General features: G+C 40.5%; 2 protein-coding genes across 11 annotated transcripts in view; one reads left to right on the top strand and one right to left on the bottom strand.

Moving 5' to 3' along the window:
• Positions 1-5,040: 5,040 nt before the first annotated feature.
• On the bottom strand, positions 5,041-19,706 carry TUBD1 (tubulin delta 1). Of its 5 annotated transcripts, none has more exons than XM_023756820.1 (10): positions 19,573-19,589; positions 18,893-18,973; positions 18,047-18,262; positions 15,900-16,047; positions 14,892-15,108; positions 14,033-14,264; positions 11,561-11,725; positions 8,514-8,654; positions 7,215-7,398; positions 5,356-5,551 (listed from the first exon to the last, which is right to left on the bottom strand). In XM_023756820.1, the coding sequence occupies exons 3-10, from the start codon at positions 18,216-18,218 to the stop codon at positions 5,449-5,451; spliced, it is 1,362 nt and encodes a 453-aa protein (XP_023612588.1). In that variant the 5' UTR covers positions 18,219-18,262; positions 18,893-18,973; positions 19,573-19,589; the 3' UTR covers positions 5,356-5,448. The 5 variants fall into 5 exon arrangements, with proteins under 5 accessions (XP_006092285.1, XP_023612588.1, XP_014314219.1 ...); XM_014458733.2 differs by lacking the exon at positions 19,573-19,589 and adding an exon at positions 19,355-19,548; XM_006092223.3 differs by lacking the exon at positions 18,893-18,973 and having other exon boundaries at positions 5,041-5,551; positions 19,355-19,603.
• RPS6KB1 (ribosomal protein S6 kinase B1) overlaps positions 19,704-20,171 on the top strand; it is a 41,775-nt gene continuing 41,307 nt past the window's right edge. For 4 of the 6 annotated variants that reach the window (XM_023756819.1, XM_014458732.2, XM_023756818.1 and 1 more), the window contains exon 1: positions 19,704-19,981. In XM_023756819.1, the coding sequence (XP_023612587.1) occupies positions 19,841-19,981 (141 nt within the window). In that variant the 5' untranslated portion in view covers positions 19,704-19,840. The remainder of the gene's footprint in view (positions 19,982-20,171) is intronic. The other 2 variants (XM_006092226.2, XM_023756813.1) reach the window with 2 other exon arrangements.

Consider the following 20,171-nt stretch of genomic DNA (forward strand, 5'->3'; position numbering starts at 1 on the left):
GATTTCAAAACAAAAGGCAATTCCAGAACAAGGAATTTAGATTTTAGGCAGGGATTTCAAAACAAAGGCACTTCTCTTCTCTTCTCTTCTCTTCTCTTCTCTCCTCTTCTCTTTTCTCTCTCTCTCCCCCTCCCTCCCTCCCTCCCTCCCTCCCTCCCTCCCTCCCTCCCTCTCTCTCTCTCTGTCTCTCTCTCTCTTTATATATATTTTTACTGATTTCAGAGAGGAAGGGAGAGGGAGAGAGATAAAAACATCAATGATGAGAGAGAATCATTGATCAGCTGCCTCCTGCATGCTGAGCCTGTAACCCAGGCATGTGCCTTTGACTGGAATCGAACCTGGGACCCCTCAGTCCGCAGGCCGACACTCTATCCACTGGGCCAAACCGGCTAGGGCTCTTCTTTCTCTTAATATAGTGTTTGGATTTATGTTGTCTTAAAATGCTTTTAATTATATAAGAGGGCTTCAGGGAGAAAATATTTTTCATTATATTTCTATCTCCAGGTCCTTAGTTTCATCTAATAGTTGTGAGGTCTGTTGTTAATATGGGAGCTTTCCTGGGCTTCCCTGTGTGCCTTTAGTTTTGCAGCCTTCCGTCTCCTCCATTGTTTTTTAGACAGTGAATACGATGGAGTCTCTGCCAAGAGCCAGGTATTTGCTTTGCAGCAAAGAATATATGAAATGGTGAACTCAAGGCCAGGGGCCGGGTTTAGCTCATCTGTAAAATCTGCCTATGTGGTTTTCCTTGTAGGTGTTCAATGGACGTTTGTTGAATTAAGCTCACATCCTGACTCATACTGTTCATGTGAGCCCAGCTTAAGCAAAGGCCTCTTTTTTTCAAAAAGGAAACACCCATCTCTTGCATTATGTCATGATTCTTACTATCATGTACCTGTGAACTTCTGTCATCTAGCAAGGACAAGCTTTGTTCAAGTCGTTTCTGTAATTCCCAGGCTCTGCTCCTGAAATGTTGGATAGAAATACAATAAAAATACAATGCAAGCCATATATCTAATTTTAAAATTGTTAGTAGCTACATTTTAAAAGCTAAAAAGAAACAGGTATACCAATTTGAATAATTTATTTAACCTAATTTGTCATTTCAACAATAACACTTCAACAATTAATTTAAAACGTTGTTATTTTACATTCTTTTATTCGTATTATCTTCAAAACCCATGTATATTTAAACAGCACTAGCCACATGTGGCTAGTGGCTACCTTATTGGACAGCATGGGTATAGAATCTGAGTTTTTGTGTACTCGCCGCATAAATAATTAAATTCAAATAGGACAAGAGAGCCACCTTATTGGCTGCATCATTGGCAAAGGAGCTAAATTTAGATAAGATAGAATGACTTGCTAAGGGACACATAATTTAGCTTACTGTTTCTTTTTATTTATATATTATTTTTTAATATTAATTTCAGAGAGGAAGGGAGAGGGAGAGATAGAAACATCAATGAGAGAGAATCATTGATCAGCTGCCTCCTACACACCCCACACTGGGGATCGAGCCACAACCGGGCATGTGCCCTTAGCTGGAATTGAACCCGGGACCCTTTGGCCCGCAGGCTGACGCTCTATCCACTGAGCCAAACTGGCCAGGGCTTACTGTTGTTTTTTAAAACTGTTCTGATAAGTTATTAGATTTGTCATCATTAGGGGAAGTCCATAATTCAAAAACCATCAAGTCTTTTTTGGAAATGCTTCTAAGCTATTATCAGTTATTTGGGGCATCATCAGCTCTGCGACCCTCCTTTTCATCTTCCTGCTACACTGGCTCCCTAGCGTCTAAATGATTGTCTGTCTTTTCCCACCTCTCCCTTGAATGCCATATCTTCTCCAACCCTGAGCCCACACTGTGTTCCCCACAAACTTGAACTATTTACATTGTTTATCTTAACTTCATGTGGAAGCATTCCTGCTAGTGGAAATGGAATTCTATTTACTCATAAGGCCGACGGTGCATCGTCTGAGACGCTTCCGAGGACAGGAGTAGGAAATCATTTAGTTAAAGACGTAAAGCCAGACTTTTCAGTTCACATTCCTAAAACTCATAGGAAACAATGTGGTTGGACAGATAAGCAAATATCTCTTAAATAACTGGTTAGTTGCCAAAATGACCAAGTAGTGGGTAAAGCCATATTTGGTAGGCAGAAGAACAAGAAGGGGTTGACTGCCAAACCTTGGGCTCCTGGGGAGAGAATAGTGGGATAGGAACATATGGAGCATGTTTTTGAATTTTTTGGACAGGATTTCAAGTGTGATAAACATGGTGGTCAGCAGAAGAATCACTGGTATGTACACTGAGGAGGAGATTCTGCAGAGCCAGTGAAGAGGCATTTCAGACAAACTGAAAGCCTAGACTAGAGATCCCACTTCATTGTCCTTGCCCATGTACCACATCTTTCCTATAAAAAAGTTGACGAGGGCATGGGCAGAACACAAAGCAATAATAAGGAAGCTAGAATCAGAGTACCAGAGATCCAAAGAAAAGTAACTACATTGTAAGCGTCTTCATTTGGTCTATGTTGAATTGGTCTGTTTCCTTAACATCTTGTTCAATGCCTGGCACTGAACTGGTTGAATGATTCGACTAACCGAACAGTGAATGGTAGACGCACATACTGAGTTCTAAGAGATGGTTTTGTGTTTTGTTTTTTAAAATATTTTATTGATTTCCGAGAAGAAGGGAGAGGGAGAGATAGAAACATCAATGATGTGCCCTAGCCGGTTTGGCTCAATGGATAGAACGTCGGCCTGTGTACTCAAGGGTCCCAGGTTCGATTCCGGTCAAGGGCATGTACCTTGGTGGGGAGTGTGCAGGAGGCAGCTGATCGATGTTTCTCTCTCATCGATGTTTCTAGCTTTCTATCCTTCTCCCTTTCTCTCTGTAAAAAAAAAAAAAAAAAAAAAGAAGAAGAAAAGAAACATCAATGATGAGAGAGGTTCATTGATTGGCTGCCTCCTGCACGCCCCCTACTGGGGATTGAGCCTGCAACCCAGGCATGTGCCCTTGACTAGAGTCGATCCTGGGACCCTTCAGTCCACTGGCTAACGCTCTATCCACTGAGCCAAACCAGCCAGGACTAAGTGATGAGTTCAATAAAGGAGAAAGATGTTGCAGATTGACTGGATAGTATTGGGTGGGGAGCACCCAAAGATCCCCAGAAGCAAGAGGAAATGAATGGGAAGAAACAGGTTTTACAATCTGAAGAGCTCTCAGAGAAAAGCATAAATGGGGGAGCGTGAAAAGGGTTGAAAACAAAGAGCAGTTGGAATGACACTGTACTCACTGCCTATAGGGGTGCATCCTGGCCCTAGGTGATGATGTCTGAGTGAAAACAGTGCTCCAGGGACCCGCCAAAGAAACTACATGTCCAAAGCTGCTGTATCTGTAAGCCCAGGAAGTTACCAGTCTGTGGTCCTAGCTGATTGGCCATTTTGTGTACACAAATCAAAGTATATTTGCAATGCCACCCCTTATCTTGAAGTTTGGGATCAGCCTCTTTGTGTTAATTTTTGAGTCAAAAGCCTAACCCTAATAGCAAAGATTTCATATTATTCAAATAGACAAAAAAAATTCTGTGTAAATGTTTAAAACAAGTTTGCAAATATTTAGGTCCACATAAGTGAGTGGACTCAGAGCGCTCTCTAATTGGGGTTTACTTTTTTAAAAAATGTTTTTTTTAATTGATATTAGAGAGGGAGAGGGAGAGACAGAAACATCCATTGGCTGCCTCTTGCACACCCCACACTGGGGATTGAGCCAGCAACCTGGGCATGTGCCCTGACCGGGAATCGAACCGGTGACCTCTTGGTGCATGGTACGATGCCCAACTAACTGAGCCACAACTAACTGAACCACCCTGGCCAGGCAGGGTTTATTTTTAATATTCACCTGCCATTAATTCCATGAGTTGCCAAATTAGTAATATGTGTCCCCATGGTACCTTTCTTTAAATATAAAATTATTTCAACTTAAGACTTTTTTTTTAAGCTAAACTTTAAGCAAGTTTCTTCAGAATCAGCTTACCCCTGGGTGAGATCATTCAGTTACAGATATTTACTAATGCTGGTTTAGTTTGGAAAATTGACTTAGTCTTAGGATCTCTTCAGTGCCAAACAATTTTAATGTTATTTTGTAAAAATTATGATGTAATTATTTTTCAAGTATACTTGGGTTAACAAAATGCAGCAGTGGGGCGTGCCTTTTAGCAGCTGAACAGACAGACCACTTTTTACATTCCTTAGAAATAAGATATGGTTCAGTATTTTAAATCATAGCAACAGTTGATAAGAAAAACAGCAAAAAAGGTAATCGTTTCCATATGGAAAGAAAAGGAAGAGCCAGTGGAGCTGTGAACTGTCATTTTTCCAAATAAAAATAAATCACCACTGGTAGATTTGGCAGAAAGGGCAAATGTTCCTATTTCCCATTTTACATTTGTTAATACATCACATGTGATGTGTTTTATTGAAGTACACCACTCCCCGCAAACTCAGTTGCCAACTTTCAATTGTGTTTTGTCCTGAGTGAAACCGACACCTCTGGATGTGCCAATTTCATCAAGCACAGTATTTCCTTAGTGATAATTTCTCAACTTAGTGAAATTTTGGTGCAAGCTCTTACCCCTTTTACTGAAAAGCATATAACCATCTTCTAAATACCTATAATAAGTTAAAAGCACTAGTCAGAATAAAATCAATTTCTGCCCTGGCATTCCAAAATCTAAAAGAAAAACCAACCCAATTTTCTGATAACCAAAAAGGTTAAGAACCAATTTTCTGATAACCAAAAAGGTTAAGAAAAGCAAACAAGCATGATGTATATTTATTAACAAAATCCTGGCTTTATTTTTATTTTTTTATGTTTTGTGGCTTTATTTTAAATAGCTGCTTAAGGTAGAAAATCTTACCTGTTATAGAATAAAATATACAAGATGTTCACTCTGTAATATTTAACAACAGCTCCCTCTTGTGGTTCATAACGTTCACTTCAAAGATAAGTACATTTAAATACATAACTGCAATTTCTTAACTTAAAATTGTGCTGTGAAAGTTTAGCACATATTTAATGAATCCTTTTTGAAGTGAAGAAGAAGAGTTAGGCATATAGGGACAAAACAGAATATTCCCCTTTTTGGATAGTTCCAGAGTTCCAACATCTAAGCAAAGTGTTTCCAAAGTTCTTTATAGAAGCACCAATTTTTTTGTGTCTTGCAAATGAAAATACCAAGTAGATGTTTTCATTGAAAAGATGATATTCTCTATTTAAAAGGTTCTTCTTCTATTCTGTGGGCATAGTATGCAGAAGAAATAAGCATTTGACTTGGCTGGCTTTAAAAGATCAGAATTTGAAAACATACAGTGAAAATAGTATTGAAAATATTTTAGTCCAAAAATGACGTAAGGCATTTTCCCCCTTGAACCTTTTGTTCAAGATCAGAGATTACGGTAACTGGCAACAACCTGTTCTAATAATGTGAAACTGTCCAAAAAGTCCTCTTCTTCAATTCCAAACTTTGTGTACTGATGAATGTAGGCTCTGGCAAAAGAAACAGAAAATGTAAAATGAAAAATACCAGACAGATAAATAACTCTTAAAATCAAACAATAAATAGACCTTTCCCAGCTCATGAACATTTAAAGATGATAGACTATCTTAAAAGTCTTTCTTTTGCTTCAATGTTGGCTCCAAAGATTAGCAAACTTTCAAAGTTTATGCAGGCTCCCTGCCTTTTTAGTGTCCAAGAGAGTGACGATAAACTTGGGAATCCTAGTTAATCCAAGTGGAGGCCTTGTCCAATCATTTGAAGAATTTTTCACTGACAGTTGGTCACTGTGGCAGAGGTCAGGAAACCTGATAACACATTTCTTAATATGAAGTAGACATTCCTTAGTATCAAGTGGAGTTGCACTTGCAATATTTCTGAGCAAGATAAGGATCTCTTCTATTACTTCAAGGGTCTTATTTTATTTATTTATTTTTAAATATATTTTTTATTGATGTTAGAGAGGAAGGGAGAGAGAGAGAAACATCAATGATGAAAAAGAATTATTGATCGGCTCCCTCCCGCATGCCCCCTACTGGGGATCAAGCCCGAAACCCAGGCATGTGCCCTTGATAGGAATCGAACCCAGGACCCTTCAGTCTGCAGGCCAATGCTCTATCCACTGAGCCAAACCGGCTAGGGCTCAAGGATCTTATTTTAGAAAACTATCTGATTGTCCCTGTCTTATAATGAAATTTCTGCTTTAATTTCATTTCAGGTAGAAACTAATTTAGTCAACAACAATAATAATAATAAACAATGACTGAGCATTTACTAGTCAGGCACTGCACTAGATGTTTGTACATGATTATCTCATTTAATCCTCACCACAGGTCCTCTCAGTTTGGACCCATTATGCAGATAAGGAAATGAAGCCTGGAGTAACATGCCTAAAGTTTTACACCCACAAAGTGGTAGCCATGCTTACTCCACGTTGTGGATTGAACGTTTGTGTCCCCCAAGGTAATGGTATTAGGAAGTGAGGCCTTTGGGAGGTGATTAGGTCATGAGGGTGGAGCCCTCAAGAATAGGATTAGTGCCCTCATAAAAGAGGCCCATGAAAGTGCCTTTACCTGTCCTGACACAGAGAAAAGACACCACCTGTGAACCAGAAAGTGCATTTTCACCAGACATCCAATCTGCCATCACCTTAACCCTGGACTTCCCAGCCTCCAGAACTGTGAGAAACAAATACTGATTCTTTATAGGCTACCCATCCCATGCTATTTTTGTCAAAGAAGCCCAAACAGGCTAAGATGCTATAGATCAGCGGTTCTCAACCTGTGGGTCGCGACCCCTTTGGGGTTCGAACGACCCTTTCACAGGGGTCGCCTAAGACCATCAGAAAACACATATATAATTACATATTGTTTTTGTGATTAATCACTATGCTTTAATTATGTTCAATTTGTAACAATGAAAATACATCCTGCATATCAGATATTTACACGACGATTCATAACAGTAGCAAAATTACAGTTACGAAGTAGCAACGAAAATAATTTTATGGTTGGGGGTCACCACAACATGAGGAACTGTATTAAAGGGTCGCGGCATTAGGAAGGTTGAGAACCACTGCTATAGATCCTGCCTTGAGTTTTAAATTATATTATCTGCCTAAGGTTAGGAAGGTTTGTAGATTGATCTTTTACTTACTTTGAAGCAAACATATTCCATGCTTTGCCCACAATCATATCAAGTGGTTTTACTAAGAACTGGCTGTTGCTGACCAATGCTGCAGACTTCTCATATTTATTAAAGGCTCGTTGGGTTTTCCACATATTGAAAGCATTATCAGGTTCTAACCAGGAAGTATAGAGGGCTGGATCTTTAAATCCCCCTAGAGTAAAACAACATAAGCCATTGTTTACATTGTAAATCATTAATTTTGAAAACAAATTAATAAAGGAATATTTCCTTATCCACTTAACCAAATATCTTTTGTTTTGCCTTTTAAAACTAGCCTTATATTTAAAAAGTAAATTTTTAAAAAATTAAAAATAAAACTAGCTTTACATTGCTTTTGATAAATGATTTGTACTCATCATAACAGAGAGAGAGAGAGAGAGAGAGAAAACTATTAATGTGAGAGATACACATTGATCAGTTGCCTCCTTCACATGCCCCAACCAGGGATGGGGACCAAGCCTGCAACCGAGGTACGTGCCCTTGACCGGAATTGAACCCAGGATCTTTCAGTCCGCTGGCCAACACTCTATTCACTGAGTCAAACCAGTTGGGGTGAAATGTTCTCTTTTTAATTGCTACTAGTTATTTATCTAAGGGGTATTACAAGAACTAGATTGTTTGGTGTTCTTTATATCACAGCTAGAAGCAGCCAATTGGACGCTGCTGAAACCATCAAATAAGGATAATATAAGTCTAGAGACATGCCATAGAAACACAAAAATAACAAGAGATTGCTCTTTCAACTTCCTGAAAATTTTGTAACAAAACGCTTGTCACAGAGACCACTAGCTGTCCCACAAGACTGTTCTCTCTCTTTAGTAACAAAACCCCCAAATTTTAACTGTGCTCATGGTGACCCTTGCAGCGAGGTGTGGCATGTGGTTCAGCCCCAGTCAAATGGATATAAACATAAGTGTGGTGTGCAACTCTAGGAGGAGGAGGTGTGCCCCTCTTTGCTCCCTTCTATGTGAGTTGGTGGCCGAACTCTAACAGATGTCTTGGACTAAAAGGAAGAAGCCATAAGGTAAAGACAATAGAACAACCAGATTCAGGAAGAAAGAATTAAATTTGTATCTTGTTTAAACCACCCCTATTTTGGTGTTCAGTCCACATACTGATAAAATGGTTTCACTTTGCTATAAAAACACATAATTATTATTTTCCTTTCTCTAAGAATAAATTCAGGGATAAATTTATTTTTAAACCATGTGTACCATATGCATGTGCAAAAAGCACATCTTAATTTTCAACTTAACCCCTGCTTACCCAGATCCGCACTGTGCACCTCTTTCCCACGAAGGATGACCAAGTTAGCAAGAGACGTGTTAAAGTGAAGGTTCCTGTTGACAGACATTTTACCAAGAGTAGGAGCTCCTGATAAAGGAGGCCGTACCTGCCAATCAATACCTACCAAAAGAAAAAAAAAAAAAAAGCAAGAGATTTTATGAATGGCTTTGAACAGGAAGAGAAAAGTGTGTTACAGAATTTATATACTTTACATAAATTTTTATTTGATAACTAAAAGTTTTTTTCTGCTGAGAGAGGGTGGTAGCCAGCCTCCAAGATGAACCCCAATGACTCTTGCCTCCTGGAATTCAGGTCCTTGTGTGGTTCCTTCCCACATGGGATAGGGCTGACCTTAATCACCAAAAGGGTGGTGCAGAAATGATGGTGTGTGACTCCAAAGCCAGGTCATAAAACACACTGTAACTTCCACCTGGCTCAATCTTGGATCACTCATTCCTCCTGCTGCTAGGACATGTGGAAACAGATATACTGCTGATGGCAATATTAGCGGGGTCAGTCTTTATACAGAGCAGTCTGATAACAAATGAAGAGTTTTAAAACTGTATTCTTCAACCTTGTTAGTGATGTATATATATTTATTAATATATGTATATACATGAATATTTATATGTTCAAAGCTCTATTATAGAATTGTACACCTGAAACTTAGATAAATTTTATTAACCAATATCACCCCAATAAATTCAGTTTTTTAAAAAAGCTCTATCTATACCTGTGAAAAAAAATGTTAACACCCTAAAGTCCCTCATAGAAAAATGACTAAGCAAATTGTGGTTTATTGACCTGAGCTCAGCACAGCACACCTTATATTACCCTTAGGGACACAGTGTTCCTTGCGATGTTAACAGGTTTTGCTAGAAAAACAGGTATATACTGTGACCCAAAAAATTCGGGAAGCATTACTTTAAGATGTGAACTATCCACTTATCTCCAAACCTCAGGCACTATAATCTAAAATCCCTAAGGAATTACAATTAGATGTAGAAGAAATCCACTTCCATAGTATTGAAACCTAAATTATTGTGATTTGTGGTAAAATATACACTACAAAGATAATACTTAGTAGTGATTTCCAGTTAAACATGACAGATTGAATAAACAAGTTTACTGCCACTCTCTCCCCAAATCTCACTAACAAGACAATACAAGGATTTTTTTTTTTTTAAGGCATAAGAAGAAAAAAGGCAGAGGAGATCATGGCAGCGAAATGTTGGAAGCTGGAAAGCAAATGAAGGAGTGGTTACTAATTTAGCAACCAGGGAAAGCTGAAACTCCTGCGCCCAGTGGAGGTCCTGGAGGCGGGCCAGGCACTTCCAAAAGAGGAAGAAACAGGGGGATTAGTTAAAAATCTGGCTGAGAAGCACTGAGAGCCCCAGACCCTTCCCACTCCCTGCAGCGGGGGGAGTGCACCCCTCCATTAGGAAGGGCTAAGCCACTGAGGCTCTAGTCTAGCCTGAGGGACACTATTGCTGGGCCACTGTTTCAGGCTCTGAAGATATAGCCGGAAACAAAATAGATTTTTTAAAAACCTTTATGTTCTACTAAGATAAACCAAAAGGTCCACATTAAGGAATTTCAAAATGCTGAAGACAGAGAAAATCCTAAAAGATTCAAGAGAGCCGTAACCGGTTTGGCTCAGTGGATAGAGCATTGGCCTGCGGACCGAAAGGTCCCAGGTTCGATTCCGGTCAAGGACATGTACCTTGGTTGCGGGCACATCCCCAGTGGAAGGTGTGCAGGAGGCGGCTGATCTATGTTTCTCTCTCAATGTTTCTCTCTCATCGATGTTTCTAACTCTCTATCTCTCTCCCTTCCTCTCTGTAAAAAAATCAATAAAATATATATTTAAAAAAAAAAAAGATTCAAGAGAGAACAAAACAGGATTAGGAATCAGATCCACTTCTCAACAGTAGCACTGGACGCTGGAAGATGATAGAGTAATGCATTCAAAATACTGATTAAAAATGATTCCCAACCTCGGATCCTGTACCTAAGCAAACTATCAATGTCATGAAAGGGCAGAATAATGATATTACATGGCTTAACTATGAGTATTTACGTAGCAAAAGTAATTCAACCATTGATAACTGATCTAATCCAAAAGTGTGTGTGTGTGTGTGTGTGTGTGTGTAGAGGCGTGTAAAAAGGTTCTATCCTCAATGTTTACACTAGGGAGGCAATTGATAATATCTAAACATGTAAAATAAAACAAGTAACAGTATAAGCAAGATATTTAGAAATATGGAGGCAAATTCCAGAAGCAGCAGCTAAAAACATTGAAAGTAAGGCATCAGCGGGGCAGTGGGGGAGGTGTAGGACAGGACACTGCTCTTTTCCTCATTATAAATTCATGCAGGCAATTACTTGGCTTTTAAAAAAAGGTTGAGTTATAATATATGTACACTGCAATGTATGTAAACAAAATCGTAAATATTTTATGTTTATAATACAAATCTGTAAATATTAAAATGGATTTAAGTATACACTTAAATGAGTCTTAACTACTTGTTTTTTTTAATTTTGTTAATATACTTTTTTGTTGATTTCAGAGAGGAAGGGAGAGGGAGATAGAAACATCAATGATGAGAGAGAATCATCGATTGGCTGCCTCCTGCACGCCCCCTACTGGGGATGGAGCCTGCAACCTGGGCATGTGGCCTTGACCAGAATCCAAATGACCCTTCAGTCCACAGGTTGATGCTCTATCCACTGAGTCAAACTGGCTAGGGCTTAATTACTTGTTTTTAAAAACTCTGTTCATATATTACTTTAATAAAAATAAAATGTAAATAAAAATAAATTCACAGTTATCTGAAATTATTTTGGGAAATGACACTGTGGGGTGATTAGGAAGCCCTCCCGGGATATCCTGTTGAGTCAGGCCCCTCCCTGGCCAGAAGAAGGGGCCGTTATTTTTTAACTGGCCCAAGCCAGTTTATATTGAGAACTCCAGTACAGGCATTCTTCCCAGCTTGTGGGCTACATATTTTTAAAATACCCTTTACCTTCTTCCATTTTTGCATTAGAAATGAGCATCTGTCTCAAATGCTTGAGGAGGCCAGCCCAAGTAAACGTGCTGTATGCCAGGGAGTGCTCAGACATTTGGGGAATGTTACGAACACCCAGCATCTTGAATTCAGGATGGGGAACTAAATTCTCCATTAAGTCTCCTGTAAAGAAAAAAAAAAAATCTTAACTAAAATTTAATTCTGCATTATTCCAGTTGGTCTATACACAACCACGATTTGATGGTCTTTGAGTATTTTTCTCCTCTAAGCCAGAATTGCTTAAATTTTAAAATGTAAATAAACTTTCAGAGACAGTCTATTAAAGACTATGTATTTGCTTCATTTGGGCACCAATTTAGCATGAGTGAGAAATAACACTTTGCCAAAAAAGAAACAAAGAGTTTAGAAACCAAGTAACTGTTTATATGAATGAAATATTTAGCTAACAGAGTAAGCCTAAGAGTTAATATGCTTTTATTGTCTTTCTGTATTCACTAAATATTCCTTTAGAAATTTTCCGAGTTCTCTAATTTATTTTATCTAGTTAAATGGTAATTAGAACTGTGAGAAACAAATTTATGTTGTTTACATGCCACCCAGCCTATGAGTTATAGCAGCCTGAGTGGACTAAGACAGACTAATCTATGGACGTCCTGCCTTCTCAATCCATCAGTCTTCCCCTTTCTTTTCTTATTTTTTTGTTTTGTTTTGTTAATCCTCACCTGATTCATCTGATGATATTTTTCCATTGATTTTTAGAGAGAGTGGAAGGGAGAGGGTGAGACAGAGAGAGAGAAAAAAAAAATTGATGTGAGAGAGACAAATCAATTGGTTGCCTTTGCACACACCCCGACCAGGGCAAGGGATTGAGCCTGCAACAGAGATACGTGTCCTTGACCAGAATCAAACCCAGGACCCTTCAGTCCAAGGGCTGAGGCTCTATCCACTGAGCAAAATCAACGAGGGCAGCGTTCCCTTTTCTTCACCTCCCTCCTTATTTAGCTCCTTGCCCTTCTGTCTCTTCATCAAATCTTTCTGGTGAAAAAATCCAATCTTGGGTCAGCCCTGTGCTTCTCACTCTCTGTGCCCGTCAGAGTATAGCTAGAGAAAGTCACCCCGGGTGGCAGACTGGGACCCCCTCGGAATTCACAATCCCCGATTGCTTTGTTGAGAAGGTCACTTGAGCAGAACTATGTGGGTATCTGAGGTCTTTAGTGGACTTATGTTTTAAAGATTGAGCAATTGAGGAATTGAGGAAGAAACAAAATTGGAGGAAAGCTAAAGGACCTGTTTTAGACACAGTGTGTTTGGAATGTCCATGAATTGTGTCCATAGAGATGTCAGGAAGGCTGCTCCATATAGAAATCTGGAGCTCAGGGAATTGGTCAGAGTTGGAGATAAACTGGCAGGTTGGAAAAGACAAGTGGTATTTAAAGCCGTGGAACTAGGGAGAGGATCCAAGACTAGCATTTAGAGCCTGAAAAACGGAGGAAAAAGGGGAATAAAAGGAGTAGTCATGGAGACAGGAGAAAAATCAGTAGAGAGGCTGTCACAAAAGGCAAAGAGGAAGAATGCAGACAGATGACAGAGATGGCACCTACAGGTCTGAGCACACTGATAAGATGTGAGGACAGTGGGAGAAATCAGTGATATGAACTGAAGAAGAGGTGGCAGGAGAGGAAGACAGGGGGAAAATGATAAATCCATTCAGAACATGCTAAATTTGAATAAGCAGAAGGTAACTAAGAAAACTGGGATAGGGAAAAACTATTTGGGAAAGAGATTAGGGTGGGGGCAAGAGAGGGGGGGATATAGATTACAGAGTCATTTGCATCTAGATGATTTGAACTGATAAGGCACTATTTGCCAAATAAGCTGGAATAAAAAATGGTGGCTTTATTTTTATTTTTATTGATTTCAGAGAGGGAGAGAGAGATAGAAACATCAATGATGAGAGAGAATCATTGATTGGCTGCCTCCTATACGCCCCACACTGATTGAGCTCGCAACCCAGGCATGTGCCCTGACCGGGAATCATTTCTAACTGTGACCTCCTGGTTTATAGGTCGATACTCAACCACTGAGCCACTCCGGCCAAGGTGGTGGGTCTTTCTGGAGTGATAAAAATGATGGTTGTACAACTTTGTGGATATGCTAAAAAAACACTGACTTGTACACTTTAAATGGGTGAATTGTATGGTATGTGAATTATACCTCAAAGTTTTTCTGAGAAAGAGAGAGAGAATACTTAAGAATAGTCCATGGGCATCCACCACTCTTGAGAGAAATGTAGTAACTTTCCCAAACATTTCGGTAAGACAGTTCAGAGAGCTAAGCAGCTCCTTAGGAAGGCTTTTGAGATGAGGGAGACCGAGTATATCTGGCAGAGGAGAGGAGCCAAGGAAGAGTAATTTCGAGGCTCTCAGAACTTAAGACTTTCCTATCAATAACATACAGGAGGACAAATACCTAGTGGATTTCTTCTGTAGTGAGATGAGCCTTCCTCAGAATAAGTAGGCTGGAACACACTTCCCAGCTGATGGGCGAGGACTTGATTTATATCTCTGAAGGAGATCTGCTTGATATTCATCAGTTTTGCACAGATCTTATGAAGAGCATCATTCTCGTGAACAAGGAGGGCGTCTGAAGATCGGTACAAGTGAGAAAGAGTCAAAATGGAGTTGTAATTCTGAACGATAACCTGGAGAGGAGAAGGTCAGAAGTAAGAAAAGCAGGAGAGAATAGTGGTTAAGAGAGTGGATTCTCAGGGCATCCTGCCTGGGATCAAGTCCTGGCTCTATCAATTTCTGGCTCTATGACCTTGCACAAGTTATTTAATCCCTCTGTGCCTCAGTTTCCTCTCTGTAAAGTGGGAATAATAATTATACCAGACTCCTAGAGTTTTAAAGGTTGATGATAGAATGCATGTAAATCACTAGAACAGTGCCCGGTATATAGTAAAGATTCAATGGATGGCAAGCGTTACTATCACACTTCCTTCCTACAGTGACTTCTCTCACCTCCATGTTATGATTTCTCAAGGTCTCTGCTTTATATACTGTAGACAGTGGGACTCACTCAGGAATGGGTCCCTGAGAGAAAATGTACAATTGTCTTCTTCGGAATTTTTAGAGATCAGGACACCTCATCTGTTTGCAAAAGTTTGAGCCAAGTCAAATGAATTGTTCATGCAAGTACCATATTGTATAGTCACTCCTGAAGCAGTAACTTAACATTTCCAAAGAAAGGGTCAGACCTATCTTTTGCCTACATGTATTGCAACTGCAGCAGGATTGAAATATAAAAATTTCAGTGAATGTGTTCTTACCTCACCAGTTCCATAAGGCCATATAATGTGATTCATTTTCAAGGAGTTGGAATACTGATCTTGTAAATTCCGTGTAATGAAGGCTCCTAGCCCAGAGCCTGTGCCTCCAGCCATACTCATTATGATGAAAAAACCACTCAAGGAGTCACATTTCTCTACTTCCTTCTGGATTAGGTTCATTATAGATTCTTCATGTCTGGGTCCATGAACAGAGTAACTATGCAATGCAAAAGGAACAAATACAAACACCTTACAGTTTAACCAGAGATATGCAACACAGAGAGAAAGGTATAGGACAGAAAAGGCTTTTTAACCCCATGAACATGAACTAACTCTCATGAAAGGCACAAAATGTAAAATACACAAGTTAAACATACTTAACAGGAGAGCAGGAATGCTAGGACAGTGAACTGACTAGGTACAGAAAATTCTCTGTTACAGGCCATTCCTTTAGCTGGAGATTCCAATTACCAGGTAGTTCTGTAAGGTTATAGTACAATATAATATTCAATACTCATAACAATACTCCTAAAGCTGTGGTTCTCAAACTTTTTTGCACATTACAATCACCTAAGGAAGCTTTGAAAAATCCCAATATCTGGGCTTCTTCCCATACCAATTAAATCAGAATTTTTGAATTAAGCGTAGGCACTGGAATTTCCCAAAGAACCCCAGGAAATACTACTGCCTCATTGTATTCCCCATTAGCTGGAATACCTGCAAGATAAATATATTATATTGATAATAAGTTAGTTGGCAGAATGACAGTGAAGAAGTGGAAAACCCTGCTGCAAGAGGTCCACAGTTTCATCATTACCTGGACCTGAAGCACAGACATACGTGAGATAGAATGAGAGTTTCTTCTGGGTGAAGTCATACCCTAAATTTTAAAATAGTAATTTTAAGAGTATGTGCACAGTATATCAACCGTGCAGTTGTAACTACACTCTCTACTAATCGACTATGTAGCTGTATCTAAACTGAAAAATCATGATGAATTATTCTTACCCATATGCCCAGTTGTTTCCAGAACCTTGTTTTTGACAGAAGCATGAACGCTGGCCATATTTCCATCGGCCAGACTGGGCAGCCTTTGATAGTGTTTGATTGATAACTTTAGGTTCCATGTCAACAAGTACAGCCCGGGCAATTGGAACTAGAGATGAGGGGGCGGAATAAAAGAATAATATTTCATATGTCGTATTTAGGCTAACACAGAGTATAAACTTCTAAGTCCCCCCTGCCACACACAAAAAATCCGAAGTTGGAGGATAGAAAGATTGGTCATACTGCTCAGAAATCAAGGTGGGCAGCAGCAGGTATATGCAGATGGTTCATAATGCCTAGCATTCAGCTAAGCAGGATGAATCAGTGTGAGTTACAATCATCACTGGGTCAGGTCTACAAACATCTGTTGAGTGCTTACCATGTGCCATGTGCTGGGAACACAGAGATGAAGGCAACACCAATCCAGCCCTAGAAGGGCTAGTTGGAGAGATGAAACACTTAATCACTGTATCATGTGATGACCCACAACAAATCCTCACTAACTGAGTAGTATATCCGGAGGTACAAAATACCATGAACACAACAAGCAGTTTAGGATTGTTGAAGCAGATGATGGAGGAGGGAGTAGAAGTGATGGATGGAGATGGAAAAGCAGGCAGGGCTCAGATTTTGGAAGTCCTTGTGTACAATGTTAAAAGCTTGAAATGATCTTTTAGGCAATGTGAAATCACTGAAAATGTTCAAGCAGGGGAGGAATAATCAGATGTCTTTTTTTAAAAAAAGATACTTTTATTAATTTCAGAGAGGAAGGGAGAGGGAGTGAGAGAGAAACATCAATGATGAGAGAGAATCATTGATTGGCTGCCTCCTGCACGGCCCCTACTGGGGATTGAGCCCACAACCCGGGCATGTGCCCTTGACTGGAATTGAACCTGGGACTCTTCAGTCCGTAGGCCGACACTCTATCCACTGAGCCAAACCAGCTAGGGACAGATGTCTTTTTAATACAGCAGTGTGGAGGATAGATGTGATAGACACAGGAGTTTAGGCAGGGAAACTGAGTGTCTTGAAACAGTCCATGTGAGAGAGGACAAGAGTCAGAACTAAGGTAATGACAGTGAACATGGAAAAGGCAGAAGAGTTTCAAGAGATATGGAGGAGGCAAATCAAGCAGATCTGTTTTGAATATGTTTTGATTTATTTCAGAGAGAGGAAGGGAGAGGGAGAGATAGAAACATCCATCAGCTGCTTCCTACACACGCCCTCCTACCACCCCCGCCTACTGGGGATGGAGCCCAAAACCCAAGCATGTGCCCTGACCTGGAATTGAACCATGACTTCGACACTCAACCACTGAGACACACTGGCTGGGCTAAATTAAGCAGATCTTGATGTCTGATGGTATGTGGGCAGTAAGAGCCCAAGTTTTAAAGGAAAGATAATGAATGATGCTGGATATGGAGATGCTGACTTTGAAGTACACATGGGAGATGCAGGTGGAGACGTCCACTAATCATTGCCTGGAAGTGAGGCTAGGCTAGAGATTTGAGAGTCATTCGTGTAAAAGATGTCACAAATTACAAGAGAAACTGAAATTGCCCAGAGAGAACTGTACAAGTGAGGACAGAGGAGCACCTGAGATACAACCATTGGAGAAGAAAGGTTCAGAGTCTAAGAAGAAGGAGTTTTAAGGAGGGAGTTTTAGAGTTAGTTACCAAATCCAGTAGAGAATTAAGTAAATTAAGAAAATAAAACAGCCACGGGATTTAGTAATTAGGCTATCACTGGGAACTCTTCTTAGAGCAGCGTCAGTGGTGTAGGGCAGAAGCAAGATTATAGCTGGTTAAAGTGGGTAATCCTTTGAGACTCTTAGCTGAGAAGGTAAAGAGGTAATAAAGAAGACAAAAGTTATAGTCAAGAGATAAGTTTTGTTGTTTTTAAATTGGCACGATCTGAGCATGCTCTTGTGCTGAGGGGGAAGATGCCACCATAATGGCAAAGGTTGTTCACACAGAAACAAAGGATCAAGCACAAAGTCATTCCCTAATAAGATGGGAAGGGATGACATTCAGACACGCTGTGGATGGCCTGGCCTTGAAGTGGCTGGTTATACTAGAGTAAAGGAGAGGACTGTGAACCACACATACCTCCATTTTCCTCCTCACTGAAGAATCTTTCTTTGCAAGATGCTTGATATGCCTCATTCTCTCTTTTAGAGCAGAGTCCCTGGGGACAGTGTGAATCACTAAATAGAGCATCAAATACTTCAAAACCAATCTGATTGCCACACTGACCAAGTTGCACTGTTACTATTGACATGCTGAGACACAAACTAGGCCTATTTCCTCAAAAAAGTGAGCAACCTGTAATAGAAAAATATAAGCTTTGGAACCACTATATTATCAACAAATAAAGAACAAATAAAATGCCATGTGTGTTAATATACATCAATAAAATACATAATTTAAAAATGCCATATGCATATATGGTGTTATAGATGAAATAGCTATGTCGTCTAAGGAACCAATCATTTAAGGAAGTTGTTCTTTTTCTCTACATGGTTTTGGAATTTACTGTACCCAAATCTATTCATACACAGCTCAACAGTTTCCAAAGTCTGATTTGCATTCCCTATTTTCCTATGCATGTATTTAAAACAAAACAAAACAAAAATGCATGCTGGTTGAAGGAATTAATAGTATACACTTCCCACCACAGGGACACATAGAATGCAGAAGTTAAGTCAACAATTGTACATTTATTAATTAACATTAATTTTCTCTCTTCTAAATAATGACTTTCTCTCTCCACCAATCACCTTTCTGGCCTGGTAACTACAGTAACACTAATAAGAAAGACTGTGTTTAGCTCAGGTAGGACAGCAAGGAAGACCAAGCTTGGAAAAATTGGACCAGATGAAATATTACAGCAAGTCTTCACTATTTTTTAACAATGAAAAGAGACAATTTTTATTTTTATTTTTTTGTAAATACCTCAGACCAGGTCTATGCAGCACTGGAAAGAGCAGTGACTTGTGAGCCATACTCTGTACTCATGATTTCCTTTTTTCTTTTCTTTAAAAAAAAAATATAGTTTTATTGATTTTAGAGAGGAAGGGAGAGGGAGAGATAGAAACATCAATGATGAGAATCAGTTATCGGCTGCCTCCTGTACGCCCCCTACTGGGGATCGAGCCCGCAACCCGGGCATGTGCCCCTAACTGGAATCGAACCTGGGACGGAGGCTCTATCCACGCAGCCAAACCAGCTAGGGCTTACTCATAATTTTCAAACTACCTTGCAAACTAGGTATCATTACTCTCATTTTATAGATAAGGAAACTGAGGCTCTGAAAGGTTATGTGACTTTCCCATGCCCACTTAAGTAATAAATAGCAAAGCCAAGACTCTCCCTTTCCCCACTAATCCTAGGAGTTCCCCCATTCACCCCACTCACTGACAGCCCCAGGACCAGCCGTTTCTGTCCTGTTCAAACTTCAGAGGGCCATTATGCGCATGCTCACTTTCAACACCCAAAAGAACTAGGGACAACGAATGCGCATGTTCCACAAACGAAGAGTTTTGTTGTATTTTTTTTTCTTTTCCTATTCAGAAAGGTTAATTACGCATGTTCAATTTCAATTTATCAACTTCAAACGCGGTACGCATGCTCACTGTTGATCAAATGCTTGAGCTGACATTGCGCATGATCCAGCTTCCACAAGCGGCTTCGGCTGGGCTTCTGCGCATGTGTCTGCCAGTACCTCACTCCTGGCGATAGTTGTACGCATGTGCATTGCCCACAGTTGGCTTCACAGAACCTTGTGCGCATGCTCTCGCGCTGAACTTGAAGAGCCAGTCTAAGGCCTAAGCGCAGACGCACTGAGCTCAAGCAGCCAGTGATGGCGGCAGCGGCGGTGGTGTCTGCGGCGAGTCCGGGCCCATGAGGCGACGACGGAGGCGGGACGGCTTCTACCCAGCGCCGGACTTCCGAGACAGGGAAGCTGAGGACATGGCAGGAGTGTTTGACATAGACCTGGACCAGCCAGAGGACGCGGGCTCTGAGGATGAACTGGAGGAGGGGGTGAGGCCCGTGGTCTCGGGGGGCCGGCGGTGACAGGGCCGGGGCGGCGGGGCGGGCCCGGGAAGCCTGGCGCGTCCGAGAGCGCGGAGACCCAGGGGGTGCGTAGTCTCCCGGACCAGCTGAAGCGCCGCGCGGCCCGAGACAGGGGAGCGGGCGGGGCGGACCTGGCCCGAAGTGAGAGGCCGCGGCG

This window comes from Myotis lucifugus, unplaced genomic scaffold (assembly GCF_000147115.1).
Source record: "Myotis lucifugus unplaced genomic scaffold, Myoluc2.0 scaffold_99, whole genome shotgun sequence".
Classification (NCBI taxonomy): Eukaryota; Metazoa; Chordata; class Mammalia; order Chiroptera; family Vespertilionidae; genus Myotis; species Myotis lucifugus.